The sequence below is a fragment of the Lissotriton helveticus genome, chromosome 5_1 (assembly GCF_964261635.1).
Source record: "Lissotriton helveticus chromosome 5_1, aLisHel1.1, whole genome shotgun sequence".
NCBI lineage: Eukaryota > Metazoa > Chordata > Amphibia > Caudata > Salamandridae > Lissotriton > Lissotriton helveticus.
Window position 1 is genome coordinate 1,021,083,829 of NC_136065.1, and position 26,482 is coordinate 1,021,110,310.

General features: G+C 42.5%; 2 protein-coding genes across 5 annotated transcripts in view; one reads left to right on the plus strand and one right to left on the minus strand.

Moving 5' to 3' along the window:
- CUTC (cutC copper transporter) overlaps positions 1–11,233 on the minus strand; it is a 290,281-nt gene extending 279,048 nt beyond the window's left edge. The window contains exon 1 of one of the 4 annotated variants that reach the window (XM_078643544.1): positions 11,081–11,233. The gene's annotated coding sequence lies outside the window, so the exon portion shown is untranslated. Of the gene's footprint in view, positions 1–11,051 lie in introns of all 4 variants that reach the window. The other 3 variants (XM_078643539.1, XM_078643540.1, XM_078643543.1) reach the window with 3 other exon arrangements.
- An 88-nt stretch (positions 11,234–11,321) lies between these two features.
- COX15 (cytochrome c oxidase assembly factor COX15) overlaps positions 11,322–26,482 on the plus strand; it is an 86,427-nt gene continuing 71,266 nt past the window's right edge. Inside the window, exons 1-3 of the mRNA XM_078643548.1 lie at positions 11,322–11,622; positions 22,332–22,519; positions 23,615–23,737. Of these exons, the coding sequence (XP_078499674.1) occupies positions 11,542–11,622; positions 22,332–22,519; positions 23,615–23,737 (392 nt within the window). The 5' untranslated portion in view covers positions 11,322–11,541. The remainder of the gene's footprint in view (positions 11,623–22,331; positions 22,520–23,614; positions 23,738–26,482) is intronic.

Genomic DNA, 26,482 nt, shown 5'->3' on the forward strand with positions numbered 1-26,482 from the left:
CGGGAAAAGGAAGGCGCCAGGTGACCTTCAGTATAACTTGAGACGAACCAGACGACTAAGCAGAGCTTTTTGAAGTGTCACTGGGAAGACCAAATCACGCATATTTTCACAGAAAAAAGTTACATCCACTTAAACGAGCATTCGCAAAGCCAACAGGTCTTGCGTATGCGAAATTTATTGGCTTTCTCCGTGGACTTTAGCCATGTTGTACATGGCTGAAATGTAGAAAGATAGCGCTTTGATGCAGCCAGAGCGCAATAGGTCTCGCATTTGCTCGAGTTTGAGCTATTGGTCTTTTATTTATGTTTTGTTTTTTAAAACAAATAAATAAAATAGATTGTTATTTACAATGCCAATAGCTTAAACTCGCATAAATGCGAGACCTATTGCATTGCGAATGCTTGTTAGTTTATTATGTTAAGCATTTTTATTATTTAACTTTCGGCATTATTTATTCAAACACTTCTGTTTTGAAGTAGAAAAAAATTCGACACTTATAAATTTTAGTTTGCACAGTGGCACGTTTTTAGTCATGTCAAAGAAGAGTAGATTAATACTGTTTTCCCTGCGTGCGACAGGCAGGACAATTTTCACACCTACAATTCATTTGGTCACCCGTGTCGGGTATGGTTAAGTTGAGGGTACTGTTTATCAAGTAATGAGCATGGGCGGGAGGTTTTTAAGTTTCGCCTGTGTGTGTGTGTGTGTGACTGCTCCTGGGTGTGTGTGTGTGTGACTGCTCCTGGGTGTGTGTGTGTGTGTGTGTGTGTGGGTGTGTGTGTGGGTGTGTGTGTGACTGCTCCAGGGTGTGTGTGTGTGTGACTGCTCCTGGGTGTGTGTGTGTGTGACTGCTCCTGGGTGTGTGTGTGTGTATGTGACTGCTCCAGAGTGTGTGTGTGTGTGTGTGTGTGTGTGTGTGACTGCTCCAGTGTGTGTGTGTGTGACTGCTCCAGTGTGTGTGTGTGTGTGTGACTGCTCCAGTGTGTGTGTGTGTGTGTGTGACTGCTCCAGTGTGTGTGTGTGTGTGTGACTGCTCCAGTGTGTGTGTGTGGGGGGGGCTCTGGGTGTGGCTGGCTCTGGGTGTGTGGGTCTGGGTGTGTGTGTGTGTGGTAGTAATTGCTGTCTGCTGAGCTCGTCCGTAGGGTACAATAGTTCTCACATTTGCGAGATATTAAGCTATTGGCAATGTAAATGACAATGCCATTTATTTATCTGTTTTCAAAACCAACACATAAATACAAATTTTGTCATTTACAATGCCAATAGCTCTAACTTCTCCAAAGGCGAAACCGTTGCATTGTAAATGCTTGTTGTTTTTATTTCTTCAATGTTTGGTCTGGGTTGAGAGCAGCTATTGCCAGGCCTTCTGTGATCAAAATAAAAGAGTTTTCAGGAGTATACAGAGAGTGGATTAGGATCCACCCACGTGTTGATAGACAACAGCAGGGGTGTGGAATTTAAAATATCAACTTTTCCATGAGGCAGGTTGCTTTATAAATCTACTTGCCCTGTAACAAAATCCACTTGCCCCTTTTGTGCCATGTAGTGTAGCGACAAATTATGGCAGCAATCTCATTATGTAAGAGCTCTGATGTAGCCTCTTTGATTATACCAGGGCTCATACAATAGTAGGATTTGAATACTAGCAATTACTGGGGCTGAAGGTAGTGATAAGCAATAGTTCAGGGATTGAAATTCCCTTTCGAGTCTGTGCAAACCTATTAACGTGCATGTTTTAAGGGTTTTCACCAGCTCTTCTCTAATCTTTTCCCAGCCTGAGAAAGGTTGGAAATTTACTCCTGACTAAGGCGACTTGAAACTTCTTGAAAAAGTAATTGGAGGGGAAGGGAATTTGCAAACGCTCAACAGATTTCCACATGAGGAAATCTGCCCATGCATGTGTGCTTGTGCTAAAATGCAGTTCACAAATATTTTCTAGCACTACGATTACTTGACCTATTTCTGTATATTCTTCTGAATTCATGAAAGCCGTAAATCTGCACGAATGCAATGACATATACAATGGGTGCACTTTTGAGATGTTTTCAATAATTGGGCCCCTAATAAGGTCTGGCGTTGACCAGGACTTTTTTGTTTATTAAAATGTTATCTCTTTCTCTCTATCTGTTGGCTGGCTTCACTATGAGTGACAGCATTCTGCTCTTTCACAAGAAGCATATTGGCAGACAAAGTCGTTTTCTTCAGTGCCAGGAACTACTGTGACAATGTGTTCTTTTTGAGACCAAACTTTTTTTTCCCTTTTGCCATTGATCGTTATAATGGGGAGGGTCTGGCAGCTCCTACACCAATATAGTTTTACAAAAACCTTGCAAAAAACAAGACCCGTATTGACAAAACCAAAAGGCTTACCACCGATTTCAGATCTACTGACTTTGCCAATGCTCATTTATGTTTGTTTCCCATAATCTTGTTGAAACTGGTTACACTGATTTTCCTTCAGGAATATTTTTGGACAATACTAGCATGAATCAACACATTTTACAAATAATGCTGAAAAGTAATGGTAGCTAAAATTTTACAGTAGTTTAGCAAAATAAGCTTTCCCTAGTTGCATTTTTTGTGAACATTTTATTTTGAAAGCTAAGAATCATCCATCTTGCTATCAAGCTTCTGCAAATATTTGCATCTAATCAAAGAGAACTCTGGGGGCATTATACATAGCCTCATACTGCTAAACCTCAAACGAGTGTACACATTTATACTGGGACAACTATCAGCAGTGCAGTCCGAGCTTACAATATTTCCTTAGAACGCTCACCGTAAAAATAAAGGCTGTGCATTAATGTACCATAAATACAAGTTCCCTTTTCATCATTAACGTTAGACTTCAGAGTGCAGCTGTGTTGGAGAGCAGTGTGGGATACCCAGGTCTACACTAACCTACATTAATTGTTTTATATTTGCCTTAACAGAGCAGAATTGTCAGACCTTATGTGATCAACAAAAAAAAGAGCTTTCAGAATACTACTGAGAGAGGGCCTTGTGCTCCACCCACACATTAGTCTCCCTGAGCAGAGGATTTGATTAGGCTGTAGTTATATGCCTCCACTAGAGTACTTGTTTGCACATTTTGGCTTGTGGCAAAGCTTATACTTGATATAGCAGGACCGAAATGCTTATGGTGGAAAGACAATGATCTTGGCTCTAGACCTGATCTGTTTAGTGTGAACTGCTATGAAAAAGCAGCAAGCTTGATGGATTTACTGTAAAAATCATATGTTAAAGTCAATATGCACTTAAAGGTGGATTGTAATTACTCTAAGACTACATATGGGAATTTTGTTACATGGAAACTCAGATTACTGTAGTCTGTAAGGGTTTTGAAGTTGGTTACCCCGTGTGATAAATCGTGGATTTAAAAGGTTTGCTATGTGAACCTTTGTGAGGCCCTCTCAGGAGAGATAGTATTTTGCTTAGCCAACTGCAAATTTGTAAACCTTTCAAGTTTTATGACTATATGTCTGATGGCTGTATTGTGGAAAAATGCATGCTCAAAACAGAAGGCCTGTGCTGATTACGGTGACAACCTATAGGCTGGATGGGTGCACTGGAAAACGTTATCCTGTGCCATAGTGTGCCATAGTCTGATCTGCTTAAGTAGGCCTAGTTTATTTAATGTGAGAAGCATTTTTTAAAGCCAGTAGGCCATTAACTTTTGTCATCACATAGTGTTACAAGAGATAGACAGGTATTACAGACTACAATAGCAGGCAAGTGTTATGGTGTTGGCCACCCGCGCTGACAAACCTTGGAAGTTTTTGCTGTGATGGTTCTTGTTCGGCTCTATTGAGATTGGGTGTATGTCATTTTGCAAACTGTTTTTTCAACATATTTGTAATTTTGTAACTATATGTATGATGGTTGCCAGCGTATGTGCACTTGAATATGCCAGTGTTGGCTAAGGTGTGAAGCCAATGGTAAAGGCTATGGACATTTTTGGTTCATTGGGAAAAGCCATGAGAGATTCTATAGGTTTTTTGTTGTTGTTATAAAATTGTACGATAAAGCCAATAGTGAACAGCACAAATTTAAGTCAATAGGCTTTTAAGGATAGATTAAACTGTGCTAAAGCCTGTAGGCAGGTATTTTGTTACATGGAATCTCATGGAAACTCAGATTAACGTATTAGGCAAGGGTTTTGGTGTAGTTGACCCACCCAAACAAACTGTTTGGAGAGAAGATATTCACTGCGATTATCTTTATTAGGCTGTCTTAGGCGAGATATTATTTTGTTTTGTAAACAGTAGTTTTGTAGAAATTTGAGATTTTATGACTAGTATATCATGGGAGAGGTGTGGCGCAGCGGCCAGTGCGGCTGACTCTTCAGCACGTGGTTCCTGGATCGATCCCCGGCACCGGCGGCAGCTCAGCCCAGCACCATGCGACTCTGGGCAATAGATTGCTTAATCTCCCTGACGGCCCCCAGAGCCTTCAGACCCTTACGGGTGATTAGTTTGTGCTTTACAAATCCTGAGTTATTATTATATCTGGTAGTTGTCTTTTGAAAAAACGTACACTCAGTACAGTATGCCAGAGTTGGTTATGTTGAGAAGCTGAGGATAACACATATAGGCCTGATTGGCATGCAGGGAAAAGTTAAGCCATAGTTCTGGTTTGTTTATTATGAAAAGTTATTCCAAAGGCTGTTGTCCTAGCTTGTTTATTATGAACAGCATTTGTTAGTGTAAATAAGACTCTAACGTTGAATTATTACGCAATGTTACAGACAGTAGACCACATTTGGTTACAAGTAATCTCACAGATTACAATAGTAGACAAATGCGTTGATGTTGGTCACCCCAACTGACAAACCCAGGGAGTAGAACATTTTCACGGCGAGGATTTGTGTTATGCTCTATTGAGAGAGATTATATACTGTTTTGCCAACTCTAATTCTGTACATATTTGTAATTTTATAACATAAAGTGTATTTGTAAAGTGCACATTTACCTAGAAGGGTATCTTGTCACTGAATAACAGATGTTTATTGTTACCCAACTCAATAGTACTCATTTTATTGACCGAAGAAGGATGAAAGGCTGAGTAGGCCAACCGGGATTTGAACCTGTGACAGTGAGGTAAAGCACAGGTCCCTACAGTGCATGCATTGGTTCACTAAACCACCAGACCCGGCTACCAGGCGACCTTATGCATGATGGTTGCCAGGTATTATGCACTTCAGTAGGCCTTATAGGATCCCTCGGGAAATTATGTCACATTCCTGAGGTGTGATCTGTTCATAAAGAAGGGTTATGACATAGCAAGTAGGCCCGACTCATTTATTGTGAAAAGCTTTTGTTGAGGGTATTAGGATTTTAGGGGTTAATTGTTATTACACTGTGCTGAAGCCTGAAGGTAGTTTTCTTTTTACACTGAATCATGCAGGTTAACATAGTATGCAAGGGTTTTAATGACCCATTCAAACAAACCATGAGGATGTAAGACTTTGACTATGACAATACATAATAGGCTCTATTAGCAGGGACTTTATATTGTTTTCACGACTGTAATTATGTACATATTTCAAAATTTACTACGGGATAACAGATGGATGCCTCGTGGGAAGTCGCTAGAAATCGCCACATACCCGCAGCGTAGGATTTCACACTGTTCTTGATTGCAGGGCTTTACCCAAAATAGGGATCGTTATAACTTTTTGGATTTCTACTTGTTGCATCCCCTACATGGCTGAACCTTAAGATAACAGGAAACACCTTTTACTAACCAACAAATTAAGGAACCACAATATCTCCACTGTTTTTGTTGTATAGGGTGGAATTGTGGTTGTCGATTGAGAACCATGGTGTACTTTTATCGGGAATTGTGATAAGGAGCCCTTCTGAAGTTTAGATTACGACAAAACATGTGTTGGCTACTTTGAAGGCTACTATGAAGAGCCACTGGGATTACAATAAACTACTTGTAAAGATTAAGATTGAAGACTACATTATTACTATAGAATTGTTATATATACATTTTTGTGTGTGCCAGAACGATGTTTCATCCCTCCTTTTTGTAATACACCAAACGCAGAAGGTCAGTAGGTATGATTTAGTTATTTAAATTTTTTTTTAAATAATACGCCAGATTATGAAAAGGTCTAATAAATTCAGTTGACCTTGGATATTGATTGTGGAAAGCACAGGTTAAAGTCAATTGACTTGTAAGCGAGGATTGTTATTATTCTGTATTTAAAACATAGAGATAAGTATTTTGTTATATGAAATTTTAAAGGTTACCTATGTAGGAAAGGATTTTGGTGTTAGTTAGCCCCCTTTGACAAACCTTAAAGGACAAAGATTTCCACTGTAATAATTCTTGCTAGCATCTCTTTGGAAGGACTGACAGGCTTAGCTGTCTGCCAGGATCTTGTAATAAAAAATATAAATATATATTCATATAGCTACTTAGGGAGCTTTTGGGTCAGTCTTCTTCTGAGCTGTCTGAATGTCATTTACACTCTGCTTACACCCATGATAGTGTAGTGCATGGGTAGGCTTTCCTGTTTTCAAATTTTATTTTTGGTAAATTCTGGTGGGGATTTTTCAGTCTTTTCAATACCTTAAAAAACTGTTGTTGTCAGTGGTTACATATTTTCGCGCCACTAAAAACCAACAGAAAAAGTGTTTTTCTGGTGTTTTTGGAACGTTTTGCTTTTATTATTGCTTGCTTTCTGCACTTATAGAACATGATATATAGACAATGTGCGTATAGTGTATATGAGGTCCAAATAGAGTTTTGCACATTAAACCTATTGTAATACACCATACAATACTTCTTCAGTGAGTCTTTGGTCATCTGTGCTTGCCCTTTCCTTCCCATGTAAACTTCAGTGAAAAGACCCTTTCAACATTGGCACTTGAGACGGGCAACTCCAAAACAGCCAGTACACAATTTGTTAACTCTGGCCACTGACCTAGCTTTCCCTGCCAATAGTGGTTGCTGTGCCAAAGTCACTAAAGGTGTCGCCCAGCCTACTCTCAAGGAGAGGTTTCACATCTACACCAATTATGCTGAACACTTGGCAGACTAAGCTTTTTTCAAGCTCTAGTTTTTTTTTTATTATGTCCACTACACAAGTTATGTTTTCCTGTAAAAATCTAATAATGCAGTAGAGTGCACTTTTTTCACATCACTATGTTTATGCGACCAAAGATCCTCACATTTCTTGCCTTTGGCACCATCACTCAGCAAACATTCTGTAAATGGTTGCTACATGGATAATACAGCAGTTGAGATGGCTCTTTGTTTGATGCCGCACAAAGCACAACATTATACAAATATTTTTGTTTTAGTTCCTGTGCATAAGGAAACAGTGCACCAGAAATGGACTAAAAAGTCAATAGCATCCCTCATTAACTCTGAAGATTGCAAAGATGCTTTCAGCATACCATCTAACAAATGGCAAGGATCTCCTACAGGGAATCACTTAAGCTCAGGTATCAATTTTGACAGGTCATCACACAACTTTTTCATATATGTAGCTGAATCACTGCAAATACAAACAATATCACTCCAATCTTTGTTGAACTTGGAAAGAACATTTTTTGCAGAGCACTCCAAGTGACACTGCGTTCCATGTTTTCCAGAAGTCTGTTGTCACGTTTTCATCAATATCCTTGATGCTTGGTGATTGCACTCTTTATACATATACTTGTCACTGTACCTTGCATCAAATGTTTAAATCCTGAGGTGTTGGCAATTCACCTACTGTCAATACTGACCCACTAGAAACTGTGGGCTGATGTATTAAGGGTTTTTACCCATTCTCAGTGGGTAAATGTGATTACACATATCAGGAAAGCTTCTTATGAAACAAGCCATTTTACCCAACAGTGAAAGAATCAAAAGCAGCCAAAATATCAAATATGATATTGATATTTCCTGATTCTCTACAGTTTATAAAATAATTAAACGAGACCTAAAACATGCTTCTGAACCCTGCATCTTTAGGCCAAAGACCACAAAACTGAAAAAAGCAAAAGGAAGAAGAAACAATATTTTAGGGCATCCCTAAACAACTAAACTCAAGCAGAATAATGTTAGCCCAGGCTTTGTTACTGCTAGATTGTAAACCAACATTACATTGTATTTGCCCCGTCAGGAAAATAATAAATGACTCTTTCACTCTCTTTTTCCTTTCTTTGAATGGCATTTAGTTTGTGGTTGTCGAGGTGTTTTTTCAGTGTTTAGTATATTTTTACTGGTGAGGGCTATTGCTCTTTCAGCGGGGTTTTATCAGTTATTATAGGTTTAAACCTAAAACGCCACAGCCTATGCATGGGGTAATGGTTCATTCCACATCAGTCAATGTCTGTCTTGTGAATGACTGCAGTTTCTGATGACGTGCTAATTCACCTGAAAATGAGCATGCTTCAATGTCAGGGCTAGTTGGCCAGTTGTTTTGCTTTCAGTTTTCTATTTTCATAGTTCTCCTTTCATTTCTTTGCTTTTCCTTTTTTTAGTAAAATTTTTATTGAGAGGATTACAGCTCTCTAGGCAATGCTTATGGGGCATTTGCTTGCACCTCATTTTACCTGCTGCACCACATTTCAAATAGCCACATCCTCTAAACCAGCAGCTGTTATGAAATGCTGTTATCCGTAGTGTACAATTGTTTTATCATTCCAAGATGGCCAACAAGTTGGTTCTAAACATGCAGCCAAGTTGGAACACCAAAACTATGGACAATACCTGAGCAAGATGCACACGTTTGTTCTTGCAAGCATACACCCGTCATGTTTATGGCAGCATGTTTTCTTTTTTCCAATTTTATTCTTTTAATATATGTTGCATATGTTGGGGAGTGTGTTTTTTATTTTGGTTGAGACATAGATGCTCCTTCTAAATTGGTTATCGAATGTTAGTGTTCGGGTTTCTTTCATATTGTATTGTATTGCTTCTGCGTAAATAAATAATAAATGTGTCTGAGGCTCCACCAGGCCTCTTCTGCACTTTGCCCGTAAACTGACATAAAGGGGCTGTGTAAAGATGCTCCGCATAGTTTAGGTAAGTAGTATATTCTATATTTTATTAAGCATGGTACAACTCGACTGGCAGAGTGGCTGGGAAGCAACAACTATCATTTTGTAAATCAGAAACCAACATTTTAAATTCTCCAGCATCATTCCCCCCCAACAATCCAATCTAGACCCAACAGGTTAATTAGGCAACACACTTGGCACAGTCACTCCACAACCTCTTAACAGCTAAAACGTTGTGGCATGGCTTCTGTGGCGCCCAAAGACCCAGTCCTGCTTACCACTCTTAACAATGACTTGAACCAGTGGTTCCCAAACTGGGGTCCGTGGACCCCCATGGGTCTGGGGCACATTCCTAGAGGGTCCGCAAGCAGCAGTTTTAAAAGCACTGCCAAGTTCCTTGTATAATCAGCAGTTTTTGGACAGCATTAAAAGTGTCCAGATAACTTAGGTGATTAATGTACCTGCTGTACAGAGATGGTGGTTTTGTCCAGTGGCAGCTTTGACTCATCTTAGGAAGCACTGGTGGTTAATATGCCTGCTTGAAAGAATGTCTACCGTGCATTTTAAAAAAAGTGTTTTGTTTTGCGCATTGCTCAGTGGGTTCCTGCTTTTGCCGCAGAGATTATTTTGTTATTGTGCAGTTCACAAGTTCCAATCATAGTCTAGCACAGTGAGCTATGAACTGCCATCATAGAGCTGCATGCAAACTGCATGGTACAAGTTAGTCAATTATACTTAATCCCAGTCTTTCATTATCCCGATGCTGCTAAAAAGTTCTGTTAGAGTAGAAATAAATCCTTATTATTAAAGTCAATGCTAACCCCTGTGTTATGTTCTGAATCCTGAGTTTGTGCTTCTCTAGACCAAGCACTCTTAAAAAATGCCTACCAGTATGGATGACATGTGAATCCTACACCTTGTAGTCCCCTTTGCCTTATGTAACATTTTCGGTTCACTGATTTACACACATATGATACATTGTCTCTCTATGTTTGTGCTGAAAAGTGCTCTGACACCCCTACAGTGGTATGAAACAAATTAAATACATGTTACAGTGGGGCTATGGAGAGGTGAGAGGCACTGTTGGAGGGTAGTAGTGAGGGAATCATTGAGGTTGTCAATCACTGAAGATTGATGAAAGATTGTTGTATCCTGGTGCATAGTAAGGTCATTGTTTACTATGCTTTAAAAGATAATACAATTTAATATATAATGACAAATGTGTTGTAAAATGTACCATTTTCCCCAAACTTTTCTTGGGGGTGAGCTCCCCAAAGCCCCTTTTGTAGTGGTCAAGCTCACTCGCTGCACTTGGTGTGCACTGTACATGGACTGACAACATTTTCCAGAGCAGCTTTAGGTTTCCAGTCCAGCCTTGGCAGGAGTAGGAGCCTCAGGCTCAATGAAAAGTTTGTTGTGAGATACAGCACCAACCTTCCCATTAGGATTTGTCAATTTTTGCAAATGTTTTTAATATAAAAATACTAAAACCTTTAGTAATTTAAGTCTAGTCTTTGTTTGATGTGCACACGTGTATGTTTTATTTTTCCTTCAAATTACATTTTTAATGTTTGAGATTTAAATCATACAAATTGCTTGGAGGTCCCCGGATTCCAATAGTGACTCAATGGGGATCCTCGGGAGTGAAAAGTTTAGGAACCACTGACAAATAATTCACTACTGTGGTGTACGGCTGCTCAGAGACTGTTGAATGGGTTCCTGGTGTTCCCCATACTTAGGGTGCCCCGACCCCACTTGACACACTATTAACCCTCCCAACAGTCCTCCATCCCGCACATAATGCCCTTCCCCACCAACACAAATATTCGCAGTGCGCCTCGAGGCAACTCACAGACTCCACTGGCCCCAAGTCAGACACAGACTAGACATCAACGCCGTGTCAGCTTCTGAAAGTTCAGGCTGTTGCAGGGGTCCTGCTTTGCCCCCAAGCTCGCCCAACACACATCCACTTCCGCCCGCCCAAAGCTCCAACAATGCCCTAGCTGTGGCCCTCTGCTTGACGACATGGGACAGTCAATAACTAACCTGACCCATGCCCACTCCTGGCTCCTTACATGCCACTGCCGGGATACTGTTGGGTCGAGCCTCAGAGCGTCTATGGTTTCTCTCCAGAAGGAGTTCCTCGCGCTTTACAGTCTTAGCTAATCACTTCGTACACACCACACTGCAGCGCAGATGGCAGTAGGCAAGAGTACCGGCCTACATGTGGCTGGAGCTCACTTCCGGGTCGATACAGGCAGTCTTTTCAGGCGGTCCACTAGTTTTTCCGGGGACGTTCTAATTCGATTCTGTGTTAGCCAATCGGAGAGCTCCGGAAGCCCTTGCTTGTACCTTTCTTGCCTGTCAATCAGCTCAGCCTAGCTTTCATAACTGTATCCTCTCTGCATTCAGATGTTGAAGTAGGTTGCAATCAAAGCAAGGAAGGAGTGATTGATTTTCTAAAAGCCTGTGCCGGGATATTGGAACTAGGGGACGTGTTCGGGTTGACATTATGCTATAGGAGAGTGTACCTGTCATGATGTTGCTGCTTTCTCTCAGGTCCGTTGTGACTCACGGCCGGCTTCAGGTGTCGCGGCTCACACGCACAGGAGCACAGGTAACTCGTGACATTCTGTATGCTTCGGGGATTCTTCTGCTTTTCGTACTTTGCAATATTTTGAGAATAATATTTAACATGTGATACCAATGTAAGCTTTAGTATGGGCTTAATGGAAAGCTTTAGTATAGGTTTGCGACGGCCCCTTTCCAAATACATCTCTTAATTTATAAACTAATGTTAAGGTCGGAATCATTCATGAAAGGGAATCAAAATGGGGCAATACGTAATATTTTACCGCACTTTTCAAATGTATTGATTAAACAGTTGTAACCTTCACAAGTCATTGAAATGGAAGACGCTACTGCGATATTGTCATTGGCTGAACAACGCCACCGGTTGACAATATGGGAAGTTAAGAAGGTCACTGTGAGGAGGATAATAAGACACCTTGTGCTTGTGGGGATTCTCATGTTGCCACATAATAAATGGCTGTTTTGCGGTAACCACTGTAAAGTAATTTGGCCATGGAAATGTTTTCGGCATACAAAGGAAATAAACTTAAGGGAATAAAGTGATACTACCCAATTCATGCACAGATTGGTCTTCTAGAGTAACGTGGATTCTAAACCATGTTTGCTAGTTTTAAAACCTGCTACTTCGGTCCTGAGAATGAGTCAAGTGGACCAAAATTACCATATAGAATTCTGCTCTCCTGATTCTGAGTGGGCTTTGTTCCTGGACCTGGGCTTTCCCAGAAGTTGAAACACTGACCTCTCGAATTTACCACCTGGAAAATCACACCAGACTTTGACAGCCAAGCCTCTGTTACGTTGTTCATCTTTACAGCCTCTTTCTCAGGTCTCGTCTGAGCCAATGCGCTTGCGCATTGCTCCGGCGAGATTATAGTAAGCGGAAAAGAAAAGTCTACCAAAACGGCTGCGGATCGCACACGGTTCTTGTGATCTATGCGCGTGCACACCATCGCCAGCCACATAACACACCACCATTTGTCTGTGCCTCGGCATCAGACTTCAAAGGCTGCCACTCCCCCGCGTGCACATCGCGCACCACCATTTGTTTGTGCCTCGGCATCAGACTTCAAAGGCTTTCTCCCCCCCCCCGCGCCCCCCACAGCAATGCCGAGAGCTTGTTTCTGGACAAAAGTGAAAGCCTACCGTGCTTGTTTACAGTAGCCTTGCTCCTCAAATGCTGTTGCTGTGTTGCCATCTCTCTCTCTAGGGACACTCAGCTTGAAAACACTCGACTTGCTAGCTGCAATGCTACATCCGCTATGCTTTGCCTCTAGACACGTAGATCCCTCGCAGACTGTGCACACTATGCCCCTCCTGATTCTGAAACTGACCAACGCAGTCACCACGCAGTCTCTTCTCTCTGTTTTATGATGTCTGCCCTGCCACCATTTACTTCGGACCCTCACCCTCCTTCACCCCCACCCTCCTTCACCCTCACTCACCCGCCCTCACTCACCCTCACAACCTCACACTCCTCACCCTCACAACCCTCTCACCCTCACTCACCCTGACCCCCTCACACCCCCACACACCCTCATTCAGGGACACCACCACATCACTCAGGGACACCACCACATCACTCGGGGGACACCACCACATCACTCGGGGGACACCACCACATCACTCGGGGGACACCACCACATCACTCGGGGGACACCACCACATCACTCGGGGGACACCACCACATCACTCGGGGGACACCACCACATCACTCGGGGACACCACCACATCACTCGGGGGGACACCACCACATCACTCGGGGGGACACCACCACATCACTCGGGGGGACACCACCACATCACTCGGGGGGACACCACCACATCACTCGGGGGACACCACCACATCACTCGGGGGACACCACCACATCACTCGGGGGACACCACCACATCACTCAGCCCAACCAATCATCACTCAGCACCACAACAGCACTGTCCTTGCTTGCTACCAACAAGCATTGCCATAGCCAATAGGACTCATTAGGAAAGTGTAAGCTATTGGCTTTGTGAATAACAATGCTATTAATTTATATATTTTCAACGCCAACACATATTAGAAAAATGTGTCATTTACAATACCAATAGCTCACACTTTCCTAATGCGAGACCTATTGCATTGCAAATGCTTGTTTTACCTTCCAGACAGGAGGGAGGATGAGAGGGGGTCTACAACCTCCGCCACAACTTAGCTTTCCCTTCCCCAAGCCCCACACAGAGACTGCAGCATGCATTTATCATCTGCACAGAGCAAGTGGTAAATGTATATGTTAAGCTTCTGTGATATGGGGATTCCTTGTCATTTTATAACTGGTAAATCCGGTCCCACAGGATAATTTCTTAGGGAAATTTTGGCTTAATCCCATGCTTTGATGCCGTGTGTCCCAAATATTCCAACTCTCGAACAGCGAACTTACATTTGTCTGATCTTACTGTCATTTCTTTAGACCTCAAAATAGAAAGTACACGTTTTAGTATGATAGTGTTCTTCAAACGATTTGGCATATATTAAAATGTCATCCAAATACGCTTGGACACCTTTGATACCATGGACTAGCGTGTCCATCAGCTTCTGGAACACACTACCAGCTGATACAAAGCCAAATGGAAGGCGTAGAAATTTGTATGCCCTGAAAGGGGTCACAAACGTAGCCAACTCTTGGGAATCTGTTGTCAATGCAACTTAGTGATAAGCTGATCTCCAGTCTATCAATGAGAACCATTTAGCTCCCCCCAGATTTGCCAATAATTAGTGGATTATAGTCAGTGGGTAGCAATCCAAAATTATATTTTTATTAAGTGTGCGTAAGTCCGCACAATGCCTGATCTCGCCAGTCTTTTTGCCAGCGACAACAATGGGTGCCACCCATTGTGATGAATCTGTAGCCTTAATAATGCCTTGATCAGACTTTGTAACGTAAGTTTCAACTCATCTCTCACACTCAGTGGGACGGAACGCACTTTATGTGCTACTGGTTGAGCCCCAGGTGCTAATCTAATGAGGTGTTCAACGCCTTTAGCAAGACCAACTCGTTCACTAAACACAGGCTTGAACTCTGTGATTATTTTCTTCAATATGTTAGCATCCATTACTGGTACAGTACATTCAATATTACATACAGGCAATTCCCCTACTTTAATTGGATTCTCATCGCCTGGTACTAAGTATAGACCCTTACATGCTAAATCTTTCCATCCGATTATATTTTTCCCGTTTTCTGCGACATACATTTGTGTTTCAGTTTCTCTACCTAGACACTGTACTACTCCAGAAAAATAACCAATCATATTTATGTCTTTCTCTCCAAAGGCTTTTGGATTAACATCAGATTGTAGTAATTTTACTCGATCATTCCATAACTCATTGAAAGTGGTGTCTCTTAAAATCGTAATAGGTGAACCCGAGTCCGCCATAACCTGAAGAGGCACGTTATCAATTACAGCAGAACACAAAGGACCTTTTATAGAATTTGTATCACCTCCACAGTCTAGAGTAATAATTACGTTACTAAGACAATTACTACATGAATCTATATCCGTTTCAATACAGTTTACATTTAGAGGTTTCTTTGCATTCCTGCACACTCCCTGGAAATGCCCAATTTTCTGACAAATGACACAGCGTTTGTTAATAGCGGGACAACCAGGAAAATTCCCAATATGATTTTTTTGATCCGCACCTATAACAGAAAAAGGTTTGTTTCTTTTGGAGACATTTGAAACTTTTACTCTTAACATTTACAGCAAATACTGAATTATCTTGTTCAACATCAGAAGAAGTTATAAGATTAACCCCGTATTTTGAGTATTCTTGAATAGCTTTGCTAGAAATAGCTGAACGCTCAATACTCACGGCTAACTCAATCACTTAGGACAAAGATGGATTTTTGCATCCCAAAATTCTTTCCTTGATCTTACAAGATGCGCAGTTAAAGAGAAATTGATCTCTGATATAATCCCGCTTGTCGCCAAATGAAATAAAGTTGCAAGATAGCCGTATCTTGTTTGAAGAGTTTATTTAAGATCCAAACTCCACCCAACACACCAAGCGTCTTCCCAGCTAGGTGTACGAACAGCAACTGACGATCACCATTCAAACCTCTAGCTAGTGGACAATCTATGCGTGAGCCACATTTCAAAAGAACACAATGTATTTCTAAAGCATCGTGCGATGCATAACATTCCTACCAATATTACACCATTCCATGAGATTTACTCGATATTGCATTTTACTGTCCCGGTTTTAGTGCACTGTAGCGCTGTTTCCCATGCAGATTTACCACCCTGCCAGTGCAACTCATAAGTAGCCCATTAGGTGCGAGACTACACTCCTTCCCGAGAAGTAACTGTTACCAATCAATACAGCATTCAACGCATTTATTTTTCACATTTGCGTCCGGGAGGAGAGGGCATGTTATGTGTAGCTGTTGAAATGGTGCAAACAGACAAGTCAATCAATCAGGAATTATATAGCACAGCTAATTACCTGATAGGGTATCCATCTTATTAGGACAGCCAGGTCTTGAGGGCCATTCGGAATGCTGGAAGTGAGGTGATGGTCCGGAGGTTTATGAGGAGGCTGTTCCAGGTTTTTGCTGCCATGTAGGAGGAGTGTCCACCACTTCTGCTTCAGTAAATATGGGGAGTATGGGCAAGTGAAAGCGAGGCGGAACATAGTTTTGTCAATGGTTGGGGGGAAGTTCAGGCAGTGGTTAATGTAGGCAGGTCCTTGATTGTGTAGAGCATTGTGTGCGTGGATCAGCAGCTTGAATTGGCATCTCTTCTGTACGGGGAGCCAGTAGAGTTTCCTAAGGTGGGGTGTGATGTGGGTTTTTTGGGTAAGGCCAAGGATGAGTCTGGCTGCAGCATTTTGTATGGTCTGAAGTCTCTGTATAAGGTGCGCAGCAATTCCTACGTAGAGGGCATTGACGTTGTCAGTCAACTGGTGATGAGGGCTTGTGACAGGTCTTTAATGTGCGCCTCATCTTTCCATCACCTCACAATCTGTTGTCTGCTTGACATAGTAGAACTTCAACAACCTCAACATTCTGATGCAGGCTGTACTACAAACTGTGGGAATACACCAATTGAGGGTAAAGGGAAAGGGGGTAATACGGCTGGAATATACTAGTATGCTAATACATTGAAACAAAGAAGCGCTAGTGATTCTGAGCGTGAGGGGCTACAGGTGTGGCACGCTGCATGTGTGCGGGGTGCAATGACATTACAGTGGCAAGTCGTGGCATGGGTCATGTCGCGGAAGGGGGAACGGTGGGGGGGGGGGTAGCTGGCACCCAGTGTCCCCGTTGTGTCTTAGACTAGGAAGCCAGTCCAGGTACGGCCCACCTCAGGTGATCCCTTGTTCCGAACTCGCCTGCTGAAAGGACTTCAGTGCGTCATCCCAGAGCTGTGCAATGGGGAATTTCCTGAGTCCCGCTGTTTCCTCTCGGTGCAGCACTGTACTTTCCGCCCGTGCCCAGGTGGTAAGACGTGCACCAGTGTTGAATATGTGGGGACGTGTTGACCTTCCAGCGTTTGGTGAGTAGGCGTTTGGCCGTGATAAGTTCCAGGTCCCAAAACCTGGCTGGTACTTTATTGAGTTTGGTACGTTTGTAGAGTCCTAGTATGCAAGCTTCCCACGTACGCGGCACATTTTCGTTGCAGTGTTACGATCGCGTCCCAGTATGTCTGGATATCGGGGCATATCCAGAGCATATGTAAAAAGTCTGCCCCAACCAGGGAACAGCGCTGGCATGCAGTATCAGTGACTGAAATGTATCTGTTAATTTTATCGGGTGATAAATAAGCGCGATGTAGTATATAAAATTGTATGACCTTGAAACGGGGGTTGCGTGGGACATTGGTCGGGCCAACCAGCACCATTACCCATTCTTTGTCGGTCCAATCCCTCCCTCCCCTATCCTTCGCCCACTTTTCTCTCAGCGGCAGGGTGGAGTGCTGTGTATGAGTCAGAAGGGCTTGTACTAACCAGTGCACCACGTGAGTACCGTTGCCCATGACATGGAGGTATTGTATGAAGAGGTGCGTTGGTGGCTCTTCAGATACGTCACCCCAGGCAATCGTCAGTGTATGTAATAGGGATGCATGTAATAGGAATTGCCCAGCTGGCAGGTCCGTGCTTGCGGCAAGGTCCGCAAAGGGTAGCAGGGTACCCTCCGCATAGAGGTCTCCCAGCGTCTCCACACCCGCTAGTGTCCAACCCTCTAGTATTGCTTCCGTCAACACCCCAGCGTCCCTGGGTGTACCCAGGAGGGGAATTGTTGGAGCATACGGCGTCGTTGCTCGGGTGAGTCTCAGGCAGCGCAAGAGGCATTTGCGCGCCATTGCTAAGTGCAGTTGGGTAGGGCGGGGGGCTCGGGTCAGCGGATGGAATAAAGTGCACGTTTGTGTTTGGGTCCAGACGTTAGCGTCCGTGGCAGTGTCCCCTAAGTTCCTACCGCTCAACCATCCCGACACCCATTGCAGCTGCGCTGCCAGGTAGTACAGCTCCATGTTGGGGACCGCCAGACCTCCCGATTCAGTGGGCATGTACAGCTTCGCTAGTGCTACGCGGGGTTGGCCTGCGTTCCAAATAAGGCCACGGAGCATGACCTCCAGTTCGCGAAAGACTCTGGTAGGGACATATGTCGGGATGTTGCCGAAATAATATAATAGCCGCGGGAGGACAATCATTTTCGTCAGTGCCACACGGCTGGGTACATTCAAGGGCAGTGTTCTCTAGAAGGCCACTTGCGCGCGAATGGAGGCGATCGCTCGCATCAGGTTGCCATCCAGTATGTCCGAAGGATTCCGGTATAGTTGGATCCCCAAGTACCGGAACGTAGTGGGGTACCATTGCAGTCTCTCTCTGCCAAGGTGGACATCACTTTCAGGCGTGTCCGGACCAAAGGGGTAGGCTCCTGGCTTGGACCAGTTGACTCTCAGCCCCGACATATCTTCAAAGGTCCGGAAGATGTCAGTGAGAGATCTCGGGATATTGGTCAGATTCAATTGGTTTCACTCATAAGATTACTTTTAAGATTTAACCATCACCCACGACGTGGGGTGAACAGCTGTGCACAGGGGGACATCTCCTCAATAGGAGATGCTTCGTGACTTTTGTAATTAGGACCACGTCACAAAAGATTACATTATTGGCCATTGTATGCAGGCTTGGCAGCAGTGGTCACATTAGTGCACCAGGCAGGGTTACCTCTGTATGGTAAAGTATTTCTCAATTTGGAATGCCTTTATAAGGGTATTACAAAACAGCCATAGCTGAGATACTCTTGGCACCAAGGAAATAAATGTCTCCAATTCCATATGATTTATCATTCAAGTATCCGTTTTGAATATATTTTGGAAATACACATTTTCATCTTGTATACACACTGTTCAATTTTAGTATACATATATTAATTCAGCCAAGCACAATCTTCCGATTTAGCAAGCTGGACTTCATACAGGAGAGCTACTTATAGGTAGCTGGAGAGCTACCAGTACCATCCGAGCTACTTGATGGAGAAGCCTGATGTAGGGGGACCCAAAGTTGATAGAGAAAAATGTGAACAATCTTCAAGACCCTTCTTAGTTCTTAGCAGGATACAACCACATCATTTTTTTGGGGTCCATTGAATAGATGCTTATCGAAGTAGAAACAGACTTTTGTCTCTAACCACTGGCCGAGGCGCAGCACCTCTCTGAGCATTGCAGAAACAGGGTTTCCAGGGATGGCCACCTCAGTGGTTTCTGCCTTCTTGCTACTGGTGTTGAAATGTACAAAATGAGCACTAATGCAGGCCAATAGGACCAGTAGAGATTCCTAGAAGGTTGACTGCAGATCTCCAGAGGGACGATTGAAATGCAAGATCAGATAGGCGAGTGCACCCATCATATAAGGACTTTATATTATAAAGAATTCTGGAAAGAACTGGTCCCTCCTGGACAAAACAGACGAAAAAGTTAGCTTCTGACTGGAAATGAAGGAGGTTCTATGATTGGAAACCAACACCCTGGCAGAAAAGAGGCAAACCACCATAGCGTATCCCATTGTAGTCCAATCGCCAAAAGCTATTGCATGAAGATTTCATGGTCCATAGGATCAAAAGCCCCCAGAAAAACATTCAAGGATTACGGCTATGGGATGACCCTTGTCCCTGCTACATCCAAGATCATCTAATACAGTGGCTGAGCAGTCTTTGTCTCAATCCCTTTTCAGAACCCCATCTAAAGATGGGATTCTTGGCCTTTGCTAATCTATTAAAGCAGTGTTTCTCAAACTGGGATCCGCGGACCCAGAGGGGTCCGTGACGCATTCCCTGGGGGTCCGTAGGCAACAGTTTTAAAAGCACAGAAAAGTTTCTTGTATAATTAGCAGCTTTCAAGCAACAATAAAAGTGTCAAGATCATGCGAGTGATTAATGTACCTGCTGGAGCGTGAGGAGAGTTTTGTTCAGTGCCTGCTTATTTAAAAGCAGTCCCAGACATGGTGGCCTGCAGAACCCAGCAGGCCACCATCCCTGGGAGGCTGGCATTCCCAGTGGGCTCGCAAATTGCGAAAGGCTCAATAATATTAATGAACCTTGCAATTTGCGACCCCATTGGGAATCCCAAACAGTGTTAAACACACTGTTGTACATTTCATTTAGCGACTCGCAGTTTGCCACTTGCCATGTGTCGCCAATTGCGAGGCGCTAAATGAAATGGTCGTACACCTGGCCCCAAAATCCTTAGTACTTTGAGTATTTGTTTTGTATGCACACGTGTATTTAACTCATACAAATTGCTTGGGGGTCCCCGGCTGCCAGTGGTGACTCAATGGGGGTCCTCAGGAGTCAAAAGTTTGGGAACCACTGTATTAAAGGGAGTCTTGTCTAGTACCAGCTTAGATTCGTCTGTGATTTGTAGGATTTCTTTTAGAGCAATTTAACACCACAATGTCGCCCTGTTGCCATGTATGGTCAGATTGTTTTTTCACGTCCAATTTATGCCATCAACTGCCTTGTCCATAAGTAGCTCTTGTTTTTCAAGTGCAAGGACTCTTCTTACTAATGTGTCATGTTTACGCGTATGTTCAGAGGAAGTTGCTTTATATTTTTGCAAACCTTGTTTATAGCCCTAAGATTGCTTTATTACAGACTTCTGTGCTGCTGCTGCTGCTGGGTGTTCCCTTGACTCCAAAATACAACCTTCAAAACTTAATGATTCATACTTGTGGTGCTCTAGTTATGAGCGCAGCTCTATAGCAGTAACTTCCAAGCTATGTTATCATGTTATACACCGCTGGAAAATAACAAGTAAGCACACAGTACAAAGGTTTACACTCCCCGATCATTCTATGGCTTGAGTTAGTAAAGTGGGCTTACAATGTGCCTGCATTGCTGCAGTTGAATTCACAGTAATTTATTCTGATTTTCGTGAACATGCACCCGTAATGCATAAAATACTATCAGACTATTTGGAACAACATTTGATCAAAGGCGTAGGTGCACACAACTGAGTGTCCTTTTTCAATGTTTGAATTAGGAAATTGTGAACGTGTCCTTCTTTTATACTCACTTTTTAATGTGTTTTTACAAATTTGAAAATAACAGTGGTTAATATACCATGTGAAAACCTTATGAATTATCTGCGGTGATTTCAGTCCATCAAAACAGTGTGAACATTGTAGAGTTGCATATCATTAAATGTGTATAAAGATGACTTTTAACCACCTTGGGGCCGATTACGATGCGGTTCGAAAAACGGTTGGAACCTTTACGGCCACATTGTAATGGGCCTCTCTGTTTCCTTTCCGACTGCCTCATTACAATGGAGGCGGTCGGAAAGGAAACCGACCAGTCATTCTGGCCCCCCTGTTGATCCCTGCACCTTGAGGTGGATGAACTGCACCTCCCAATTTACTATGGGAGCATGTCTCAGATGTAGTGCATGATTAATTATTAGATTAGCAAGTGCAACAGCTGAGTGGATTAAAACTATCATTCCAGGCACCTGGGCCATTCTGTGGTAAATCTGAAGTCGCATCAGTCTGCAGGGTTTTATTTCAGCACCATCTTGACATGTTTGGTCACCTCCACGTTACAGGTCCTACAGGATCTGCAGGAATATCTGCTGGCATATTTATAAAAAAAGACAACCCGCCTCTATTACAGGTGCTACTGGTGCACTGGGCAGACGCATCTCTCTGGGTGCTTGGATTGCGCTGCCTTTGTGATTTTATTTGTTTTGTTTACCTTTTAAAATCTATTTTAAGGGCTAACCACTTTCTTTCCTAGTAGAAGAAATAGAACGCTGTTTATTTTGGGGTTGATAATCACATTGGAGAATGGACGTTTATGATGTAAAAAGATATTTGGGGTCACTGTATCTGTGTACAATCCCATTGAAGTCGGGTGACATGAGTAAAAATGCCAAGGGGGTGTAAATTTAACCAGGACCCCTCACATGAGTTTTAGCCTGCAGAGACAGCGATTGTAAGTACAGTGGTTGTGATAAGAGATGTGATTTAGAACAGTTGATGTACTACATTGTCTGCTGAATGGAACACAATACTGGGACGCATAAAAGCCAACTGGCTTAACAAGAAGGTTTATATATGGAAGAATTTAATGAGGAGTGACAGTGGTTGCAATATCTATTTCCAGTTTTGGAGATGGAAATGAATAGGTGCCTTATGACCCACACTCATTACTGAATGTTGTTTTAAAATGCGGTCTAATGCATGTTGTTTTATCCATAGAAAAGTACACCATGGAGGAACTTTTTTCAAAGTAGAGGAAAAAGCAGTACAATAGTGGAAACTATCATTCCTCCTACCACTGCTACGCTACACGTCCCCAATGCTGCAACAAACCGAATTGTTGGACGATGGCTTTTGGTCTGCAGTGGCATGGTGGCCGGAGCTGTTATCCTTGGAGGGGTGACAAGGTAAGATGTCATGCTTCTCAGAGTCCGAATCTCTAATACAAATTGTGCTGGTCTGTTCTGTTTTCGAATTTACTAATATTACAGACCAAACCATTCCATGAATGTTCTGCCCAAGTTGTTATGCATTAGCATACCCCCTGCCATTTTTTGTTACATTTATCAGGAATAGAGCATGGGTAGCTTGATTCATGATACGTTAATCAGATTTTGATATTTGTAATTGCTTCAATATTATTCTTATGGGTTGATGTGCCATGGCACCATTACTGGTGCTCGCTGAAACTTTTTTTCTCCTGCGCACACAGTTTTCTATTAGGTAGCGTCTGACTATTTTGTAGATCAAATGAATGAAAAACCCCACAAATGAGCGTCTTTTATTTAAATGTAGTTCCAATCCTTTATTTTTGCTTCCATCACTTCATTCAAGGGACTGGTCATACACTTATCTGTGGTTAGTTAACAAACACACACCTCCATCTACTGTTATCTCACTGTTTACCTGGGTTTGATAACTTTTTATTGATGTGACCCTATTTCTTCAGTAATCTGTGTTCACGCTACTTTGGATATACTTAATAGATTTGACCTTACCAAGTGACGCCTACTTGTCTCTTTTCTCCACTCATCCTTCTGCTGACTTCTGCCTCCCTGTGGTTGTAACCTACTGGTGTGGAAACCCCTTGTCTTTAGCACCATATGTGGCATGCATCCAAAAATTATTGAAAACTGGCTTTGTCCTAATTGATTGTCCATAGGAGTTTATATTGCAGGTCCTGTAACGTTTTGAAAAACCACATTTTGTGTTCTTTTTTCCTAAGGAGCCATTATGCACAGATCCATATGAGGTCTTGAGCACTACTGTCTTGATTTTGTGTTGCTCTTATGAAGAGCCACTGATCCAATTCAGGAAAGAATACCCTAAAGATGGGCATCATACCACTGCAATAACCCTGAAAGAACAAAAGATCTTATAGATTTACTGAGCTTATTACATTTGTATCTGTGCCAGGTATTGAGGACCATTTAGTGAGTAGCATGTGCACATGTCCTTCATCTTCATTTTATATGTGCTGAAGACCATGTTTTGTCATGCAGGCTTACAGAGTCTGGTCTGTCGATGGTGGACTGGCACCTTGTGAAGGAGATGAAGCCCCCATCTACAAAAGATGAATGGGAGGCAGAGTTCCAAAAATACCAGCAGTTCCCAGAATTTAAGATGTAAGTATAACAGCAGGTTATGTCGCTAATCGAGTGGCTCATGTAGCATTGCAGTGCTGGATTTGCTTAAGTTTATGCTGGCCTTTCCAGTTTCTGGATGACTAGGTTCTCCTAAGGATACTGATGGACTTGTTTTGTGTATCTGCCACCTCTGCAAACCTTTTTAAAGTTTTTTATATTCTTCTTCAACTTACAGTGCCTCCCCTCTCCTCTATATTTGACATGAAGCCAGCAGTCATACTGTTGACTCGCTGGAAGACAATATTACATTTCCTTACGTCTCCCCTCCAACCACCGTGATAATCAACAGTGTTTTAATCCTCCAATGCACAGGCCTGCAGAAAAAAGTGCATTTGAACCTAGGGAAGAAAATAGTAAAATGTCCGCTTTCTTGACTTGAACACTTCTAACCCCACATCTGTCAACCAGTAGATGCCGAAAAGGGCACAACGTGAAAATCTAATGAGATTTGTTGTCCTTCAGGCTCGACAGGAGCATTTAACCTCACAATTAGAAATAAATACCGCCAAGAACCACATGATCCTTTTGTCATTAGGATTATCTTCATTCTGAATTTGCTGGGGGACCATGTGTGACATCAAGATCACCAGCTTACAAGGAGAGCAGAAAAACTAGGAGTCGTATCCATATTTTCAGTTACTGAAATGTTAGCAGCCTAGAACAGGAGGAGCCAGTGTGACGTTGTGGAGGAATTACTTAGGCACTTCTCTGAACAATATAGAAACAAGGTCCAATTTATTGCACAAACAGGCTGTTTCTCACACCACTGTAGTAAAGCACTTAAGTTGTGAGCTCAAAGAACTCCAGTAGTCTGAGAAACCGAATTTCTACACCAGCTCAGGCAAATGATAAAAAAGAACTCCAAGCTCTTCTCTGACCCTCAACATATAACTCTTGCATTTTTTTTTAACCCTGACAGGTGTGGTTTGTTGAGATTAGGAAGACAGGTGAGGTGTGGCGCAGCAGCCAAAGCGGCTGACTCTGGGGTGTGGGCTCATGGTTCGATCCCTGGCGGCAGCTCAGCATCATGTGACTCTGGGCAATAGCTTACTAATCTCCCCGACAGCCCCCAGCGCCTTGAACCTTAAGGCGTGATATGTTTATGCTTTACAAATATGGATTATCGTTATTTTTATTCCAATAATAATAATAATAATAATCCACATTTGTAAAGCGCACAATCACCCGTAAGGGTCTCTAGGCCCTGGGGGCCGTCGGGAAGATTAAGCAAGCTATTGCCCAGAGTCACATGGTGCTGGGCTAACCTGCCGCCGGAGCCGAGGATCGAACCCTGATCCCCAGATTCCAGCGTCAGTCGCCCTGGCCGCGGCGCCACACCTCTCCCACCAGGCCTGCCTCCCCAATTGTACAATCCTTGATGTCCGCCTGGGATTGCAATTCTAAAATCGCACCTTCCTCACCAAGATATTTTTTAACTGAAACTCCGACTCTACTTTTGCAACGCAAGTGGCCTTGCCAACACCCGTTGCACTCTGTACAGATGCAGCAATCCCGAGGTATGTTTCAAACTTGGTGCGTGCAGCGGAATTTCTAACCCAGGGTTCTCCAACAAGTAGCTTGTAAGCTACTGGTAGCTCTCCACCCACCTATAAGTAGCTCTCTTGTGTGTAGATCAGCCTACTAAATTTGACTCTTTTGGTTTGTTGACCAAAATGTAAAAGTGTGTACTCAAGACAAAAATGTGTGCATTTTGAAACCTCATAATTTCCAAAATATTTTTAAAGCTGATATTTGAGTGATAAATCCGATGGCACTGAGGAGCCTTATTACTAATAATACCTTGGTGCCAAGTGCCTTGCTGCCATTCCTGTTATGTCTTACCAATGTATAGGCATTCCAAATCGATAAAGGCTTATTAACTTGACTGCCGGCAACACTGCCCGATGCATTGAGGTGATCAGCGCTAGTCATCTTGCATATGTTGACCCCTAATGTAATCTTGTTTAATGTGGTCACTATTACAATACTAATAACATTAGTAGCCGGGGATGACCTTCATTTACCATAAGTAGCTCTTATTACTGAAAAGGATAGAGACCCCTGTTTTAAGCAGACATGAATTGAAATTTTCATTGTTACAAAATGTATACATTTCTGTCTGTGAGTTTTGCACATTGCACCTGGTTTTCTTTTAGAACATCCTGCCTTCCAACAAATGAATCTTAAATTAGTATTTTATCTCTGAATTATGGTAACTCATTTTTAGCTTGAGGTTAACAGCAGAATACACTATGACCAGCACCGGCAAAGCCAATATTCTTGCCTTGGCAAGTTGGTTTGATAGTTGTGCTACAAAAATAAAAGGTGGATTAAATGTATGCTGCTGAAAAATAGTGGCTTTCTGCTTGCAAATAAAAAGTTAATTTAAAAAACGTATTTTCAATAGAATTGTGTTACTGCTTCTTAGGTCATTTAAAGAAACGCTTGTTAGTTTTAATGCACATCAAAGAAATATATGATTCTTATTGGCAAAAAGAGAAATGTACTGCTGGCTTTCAATTACTATAACATGTAAATATAGTTTATACACTCAAGGATGACTAAAAATAATAAAAAGAGAAATAATGTAAAGAGAAAAAACGCAATTAAGAAAAATGCTGGACGAACAGACCAATGGAGAAAGAGCTGTCTCAAAGCCTCTCGAAGCATGCGTGTATTTTTTTCTCCATGCATTTTTTATATACTATATGAGGCTGGCAAGAA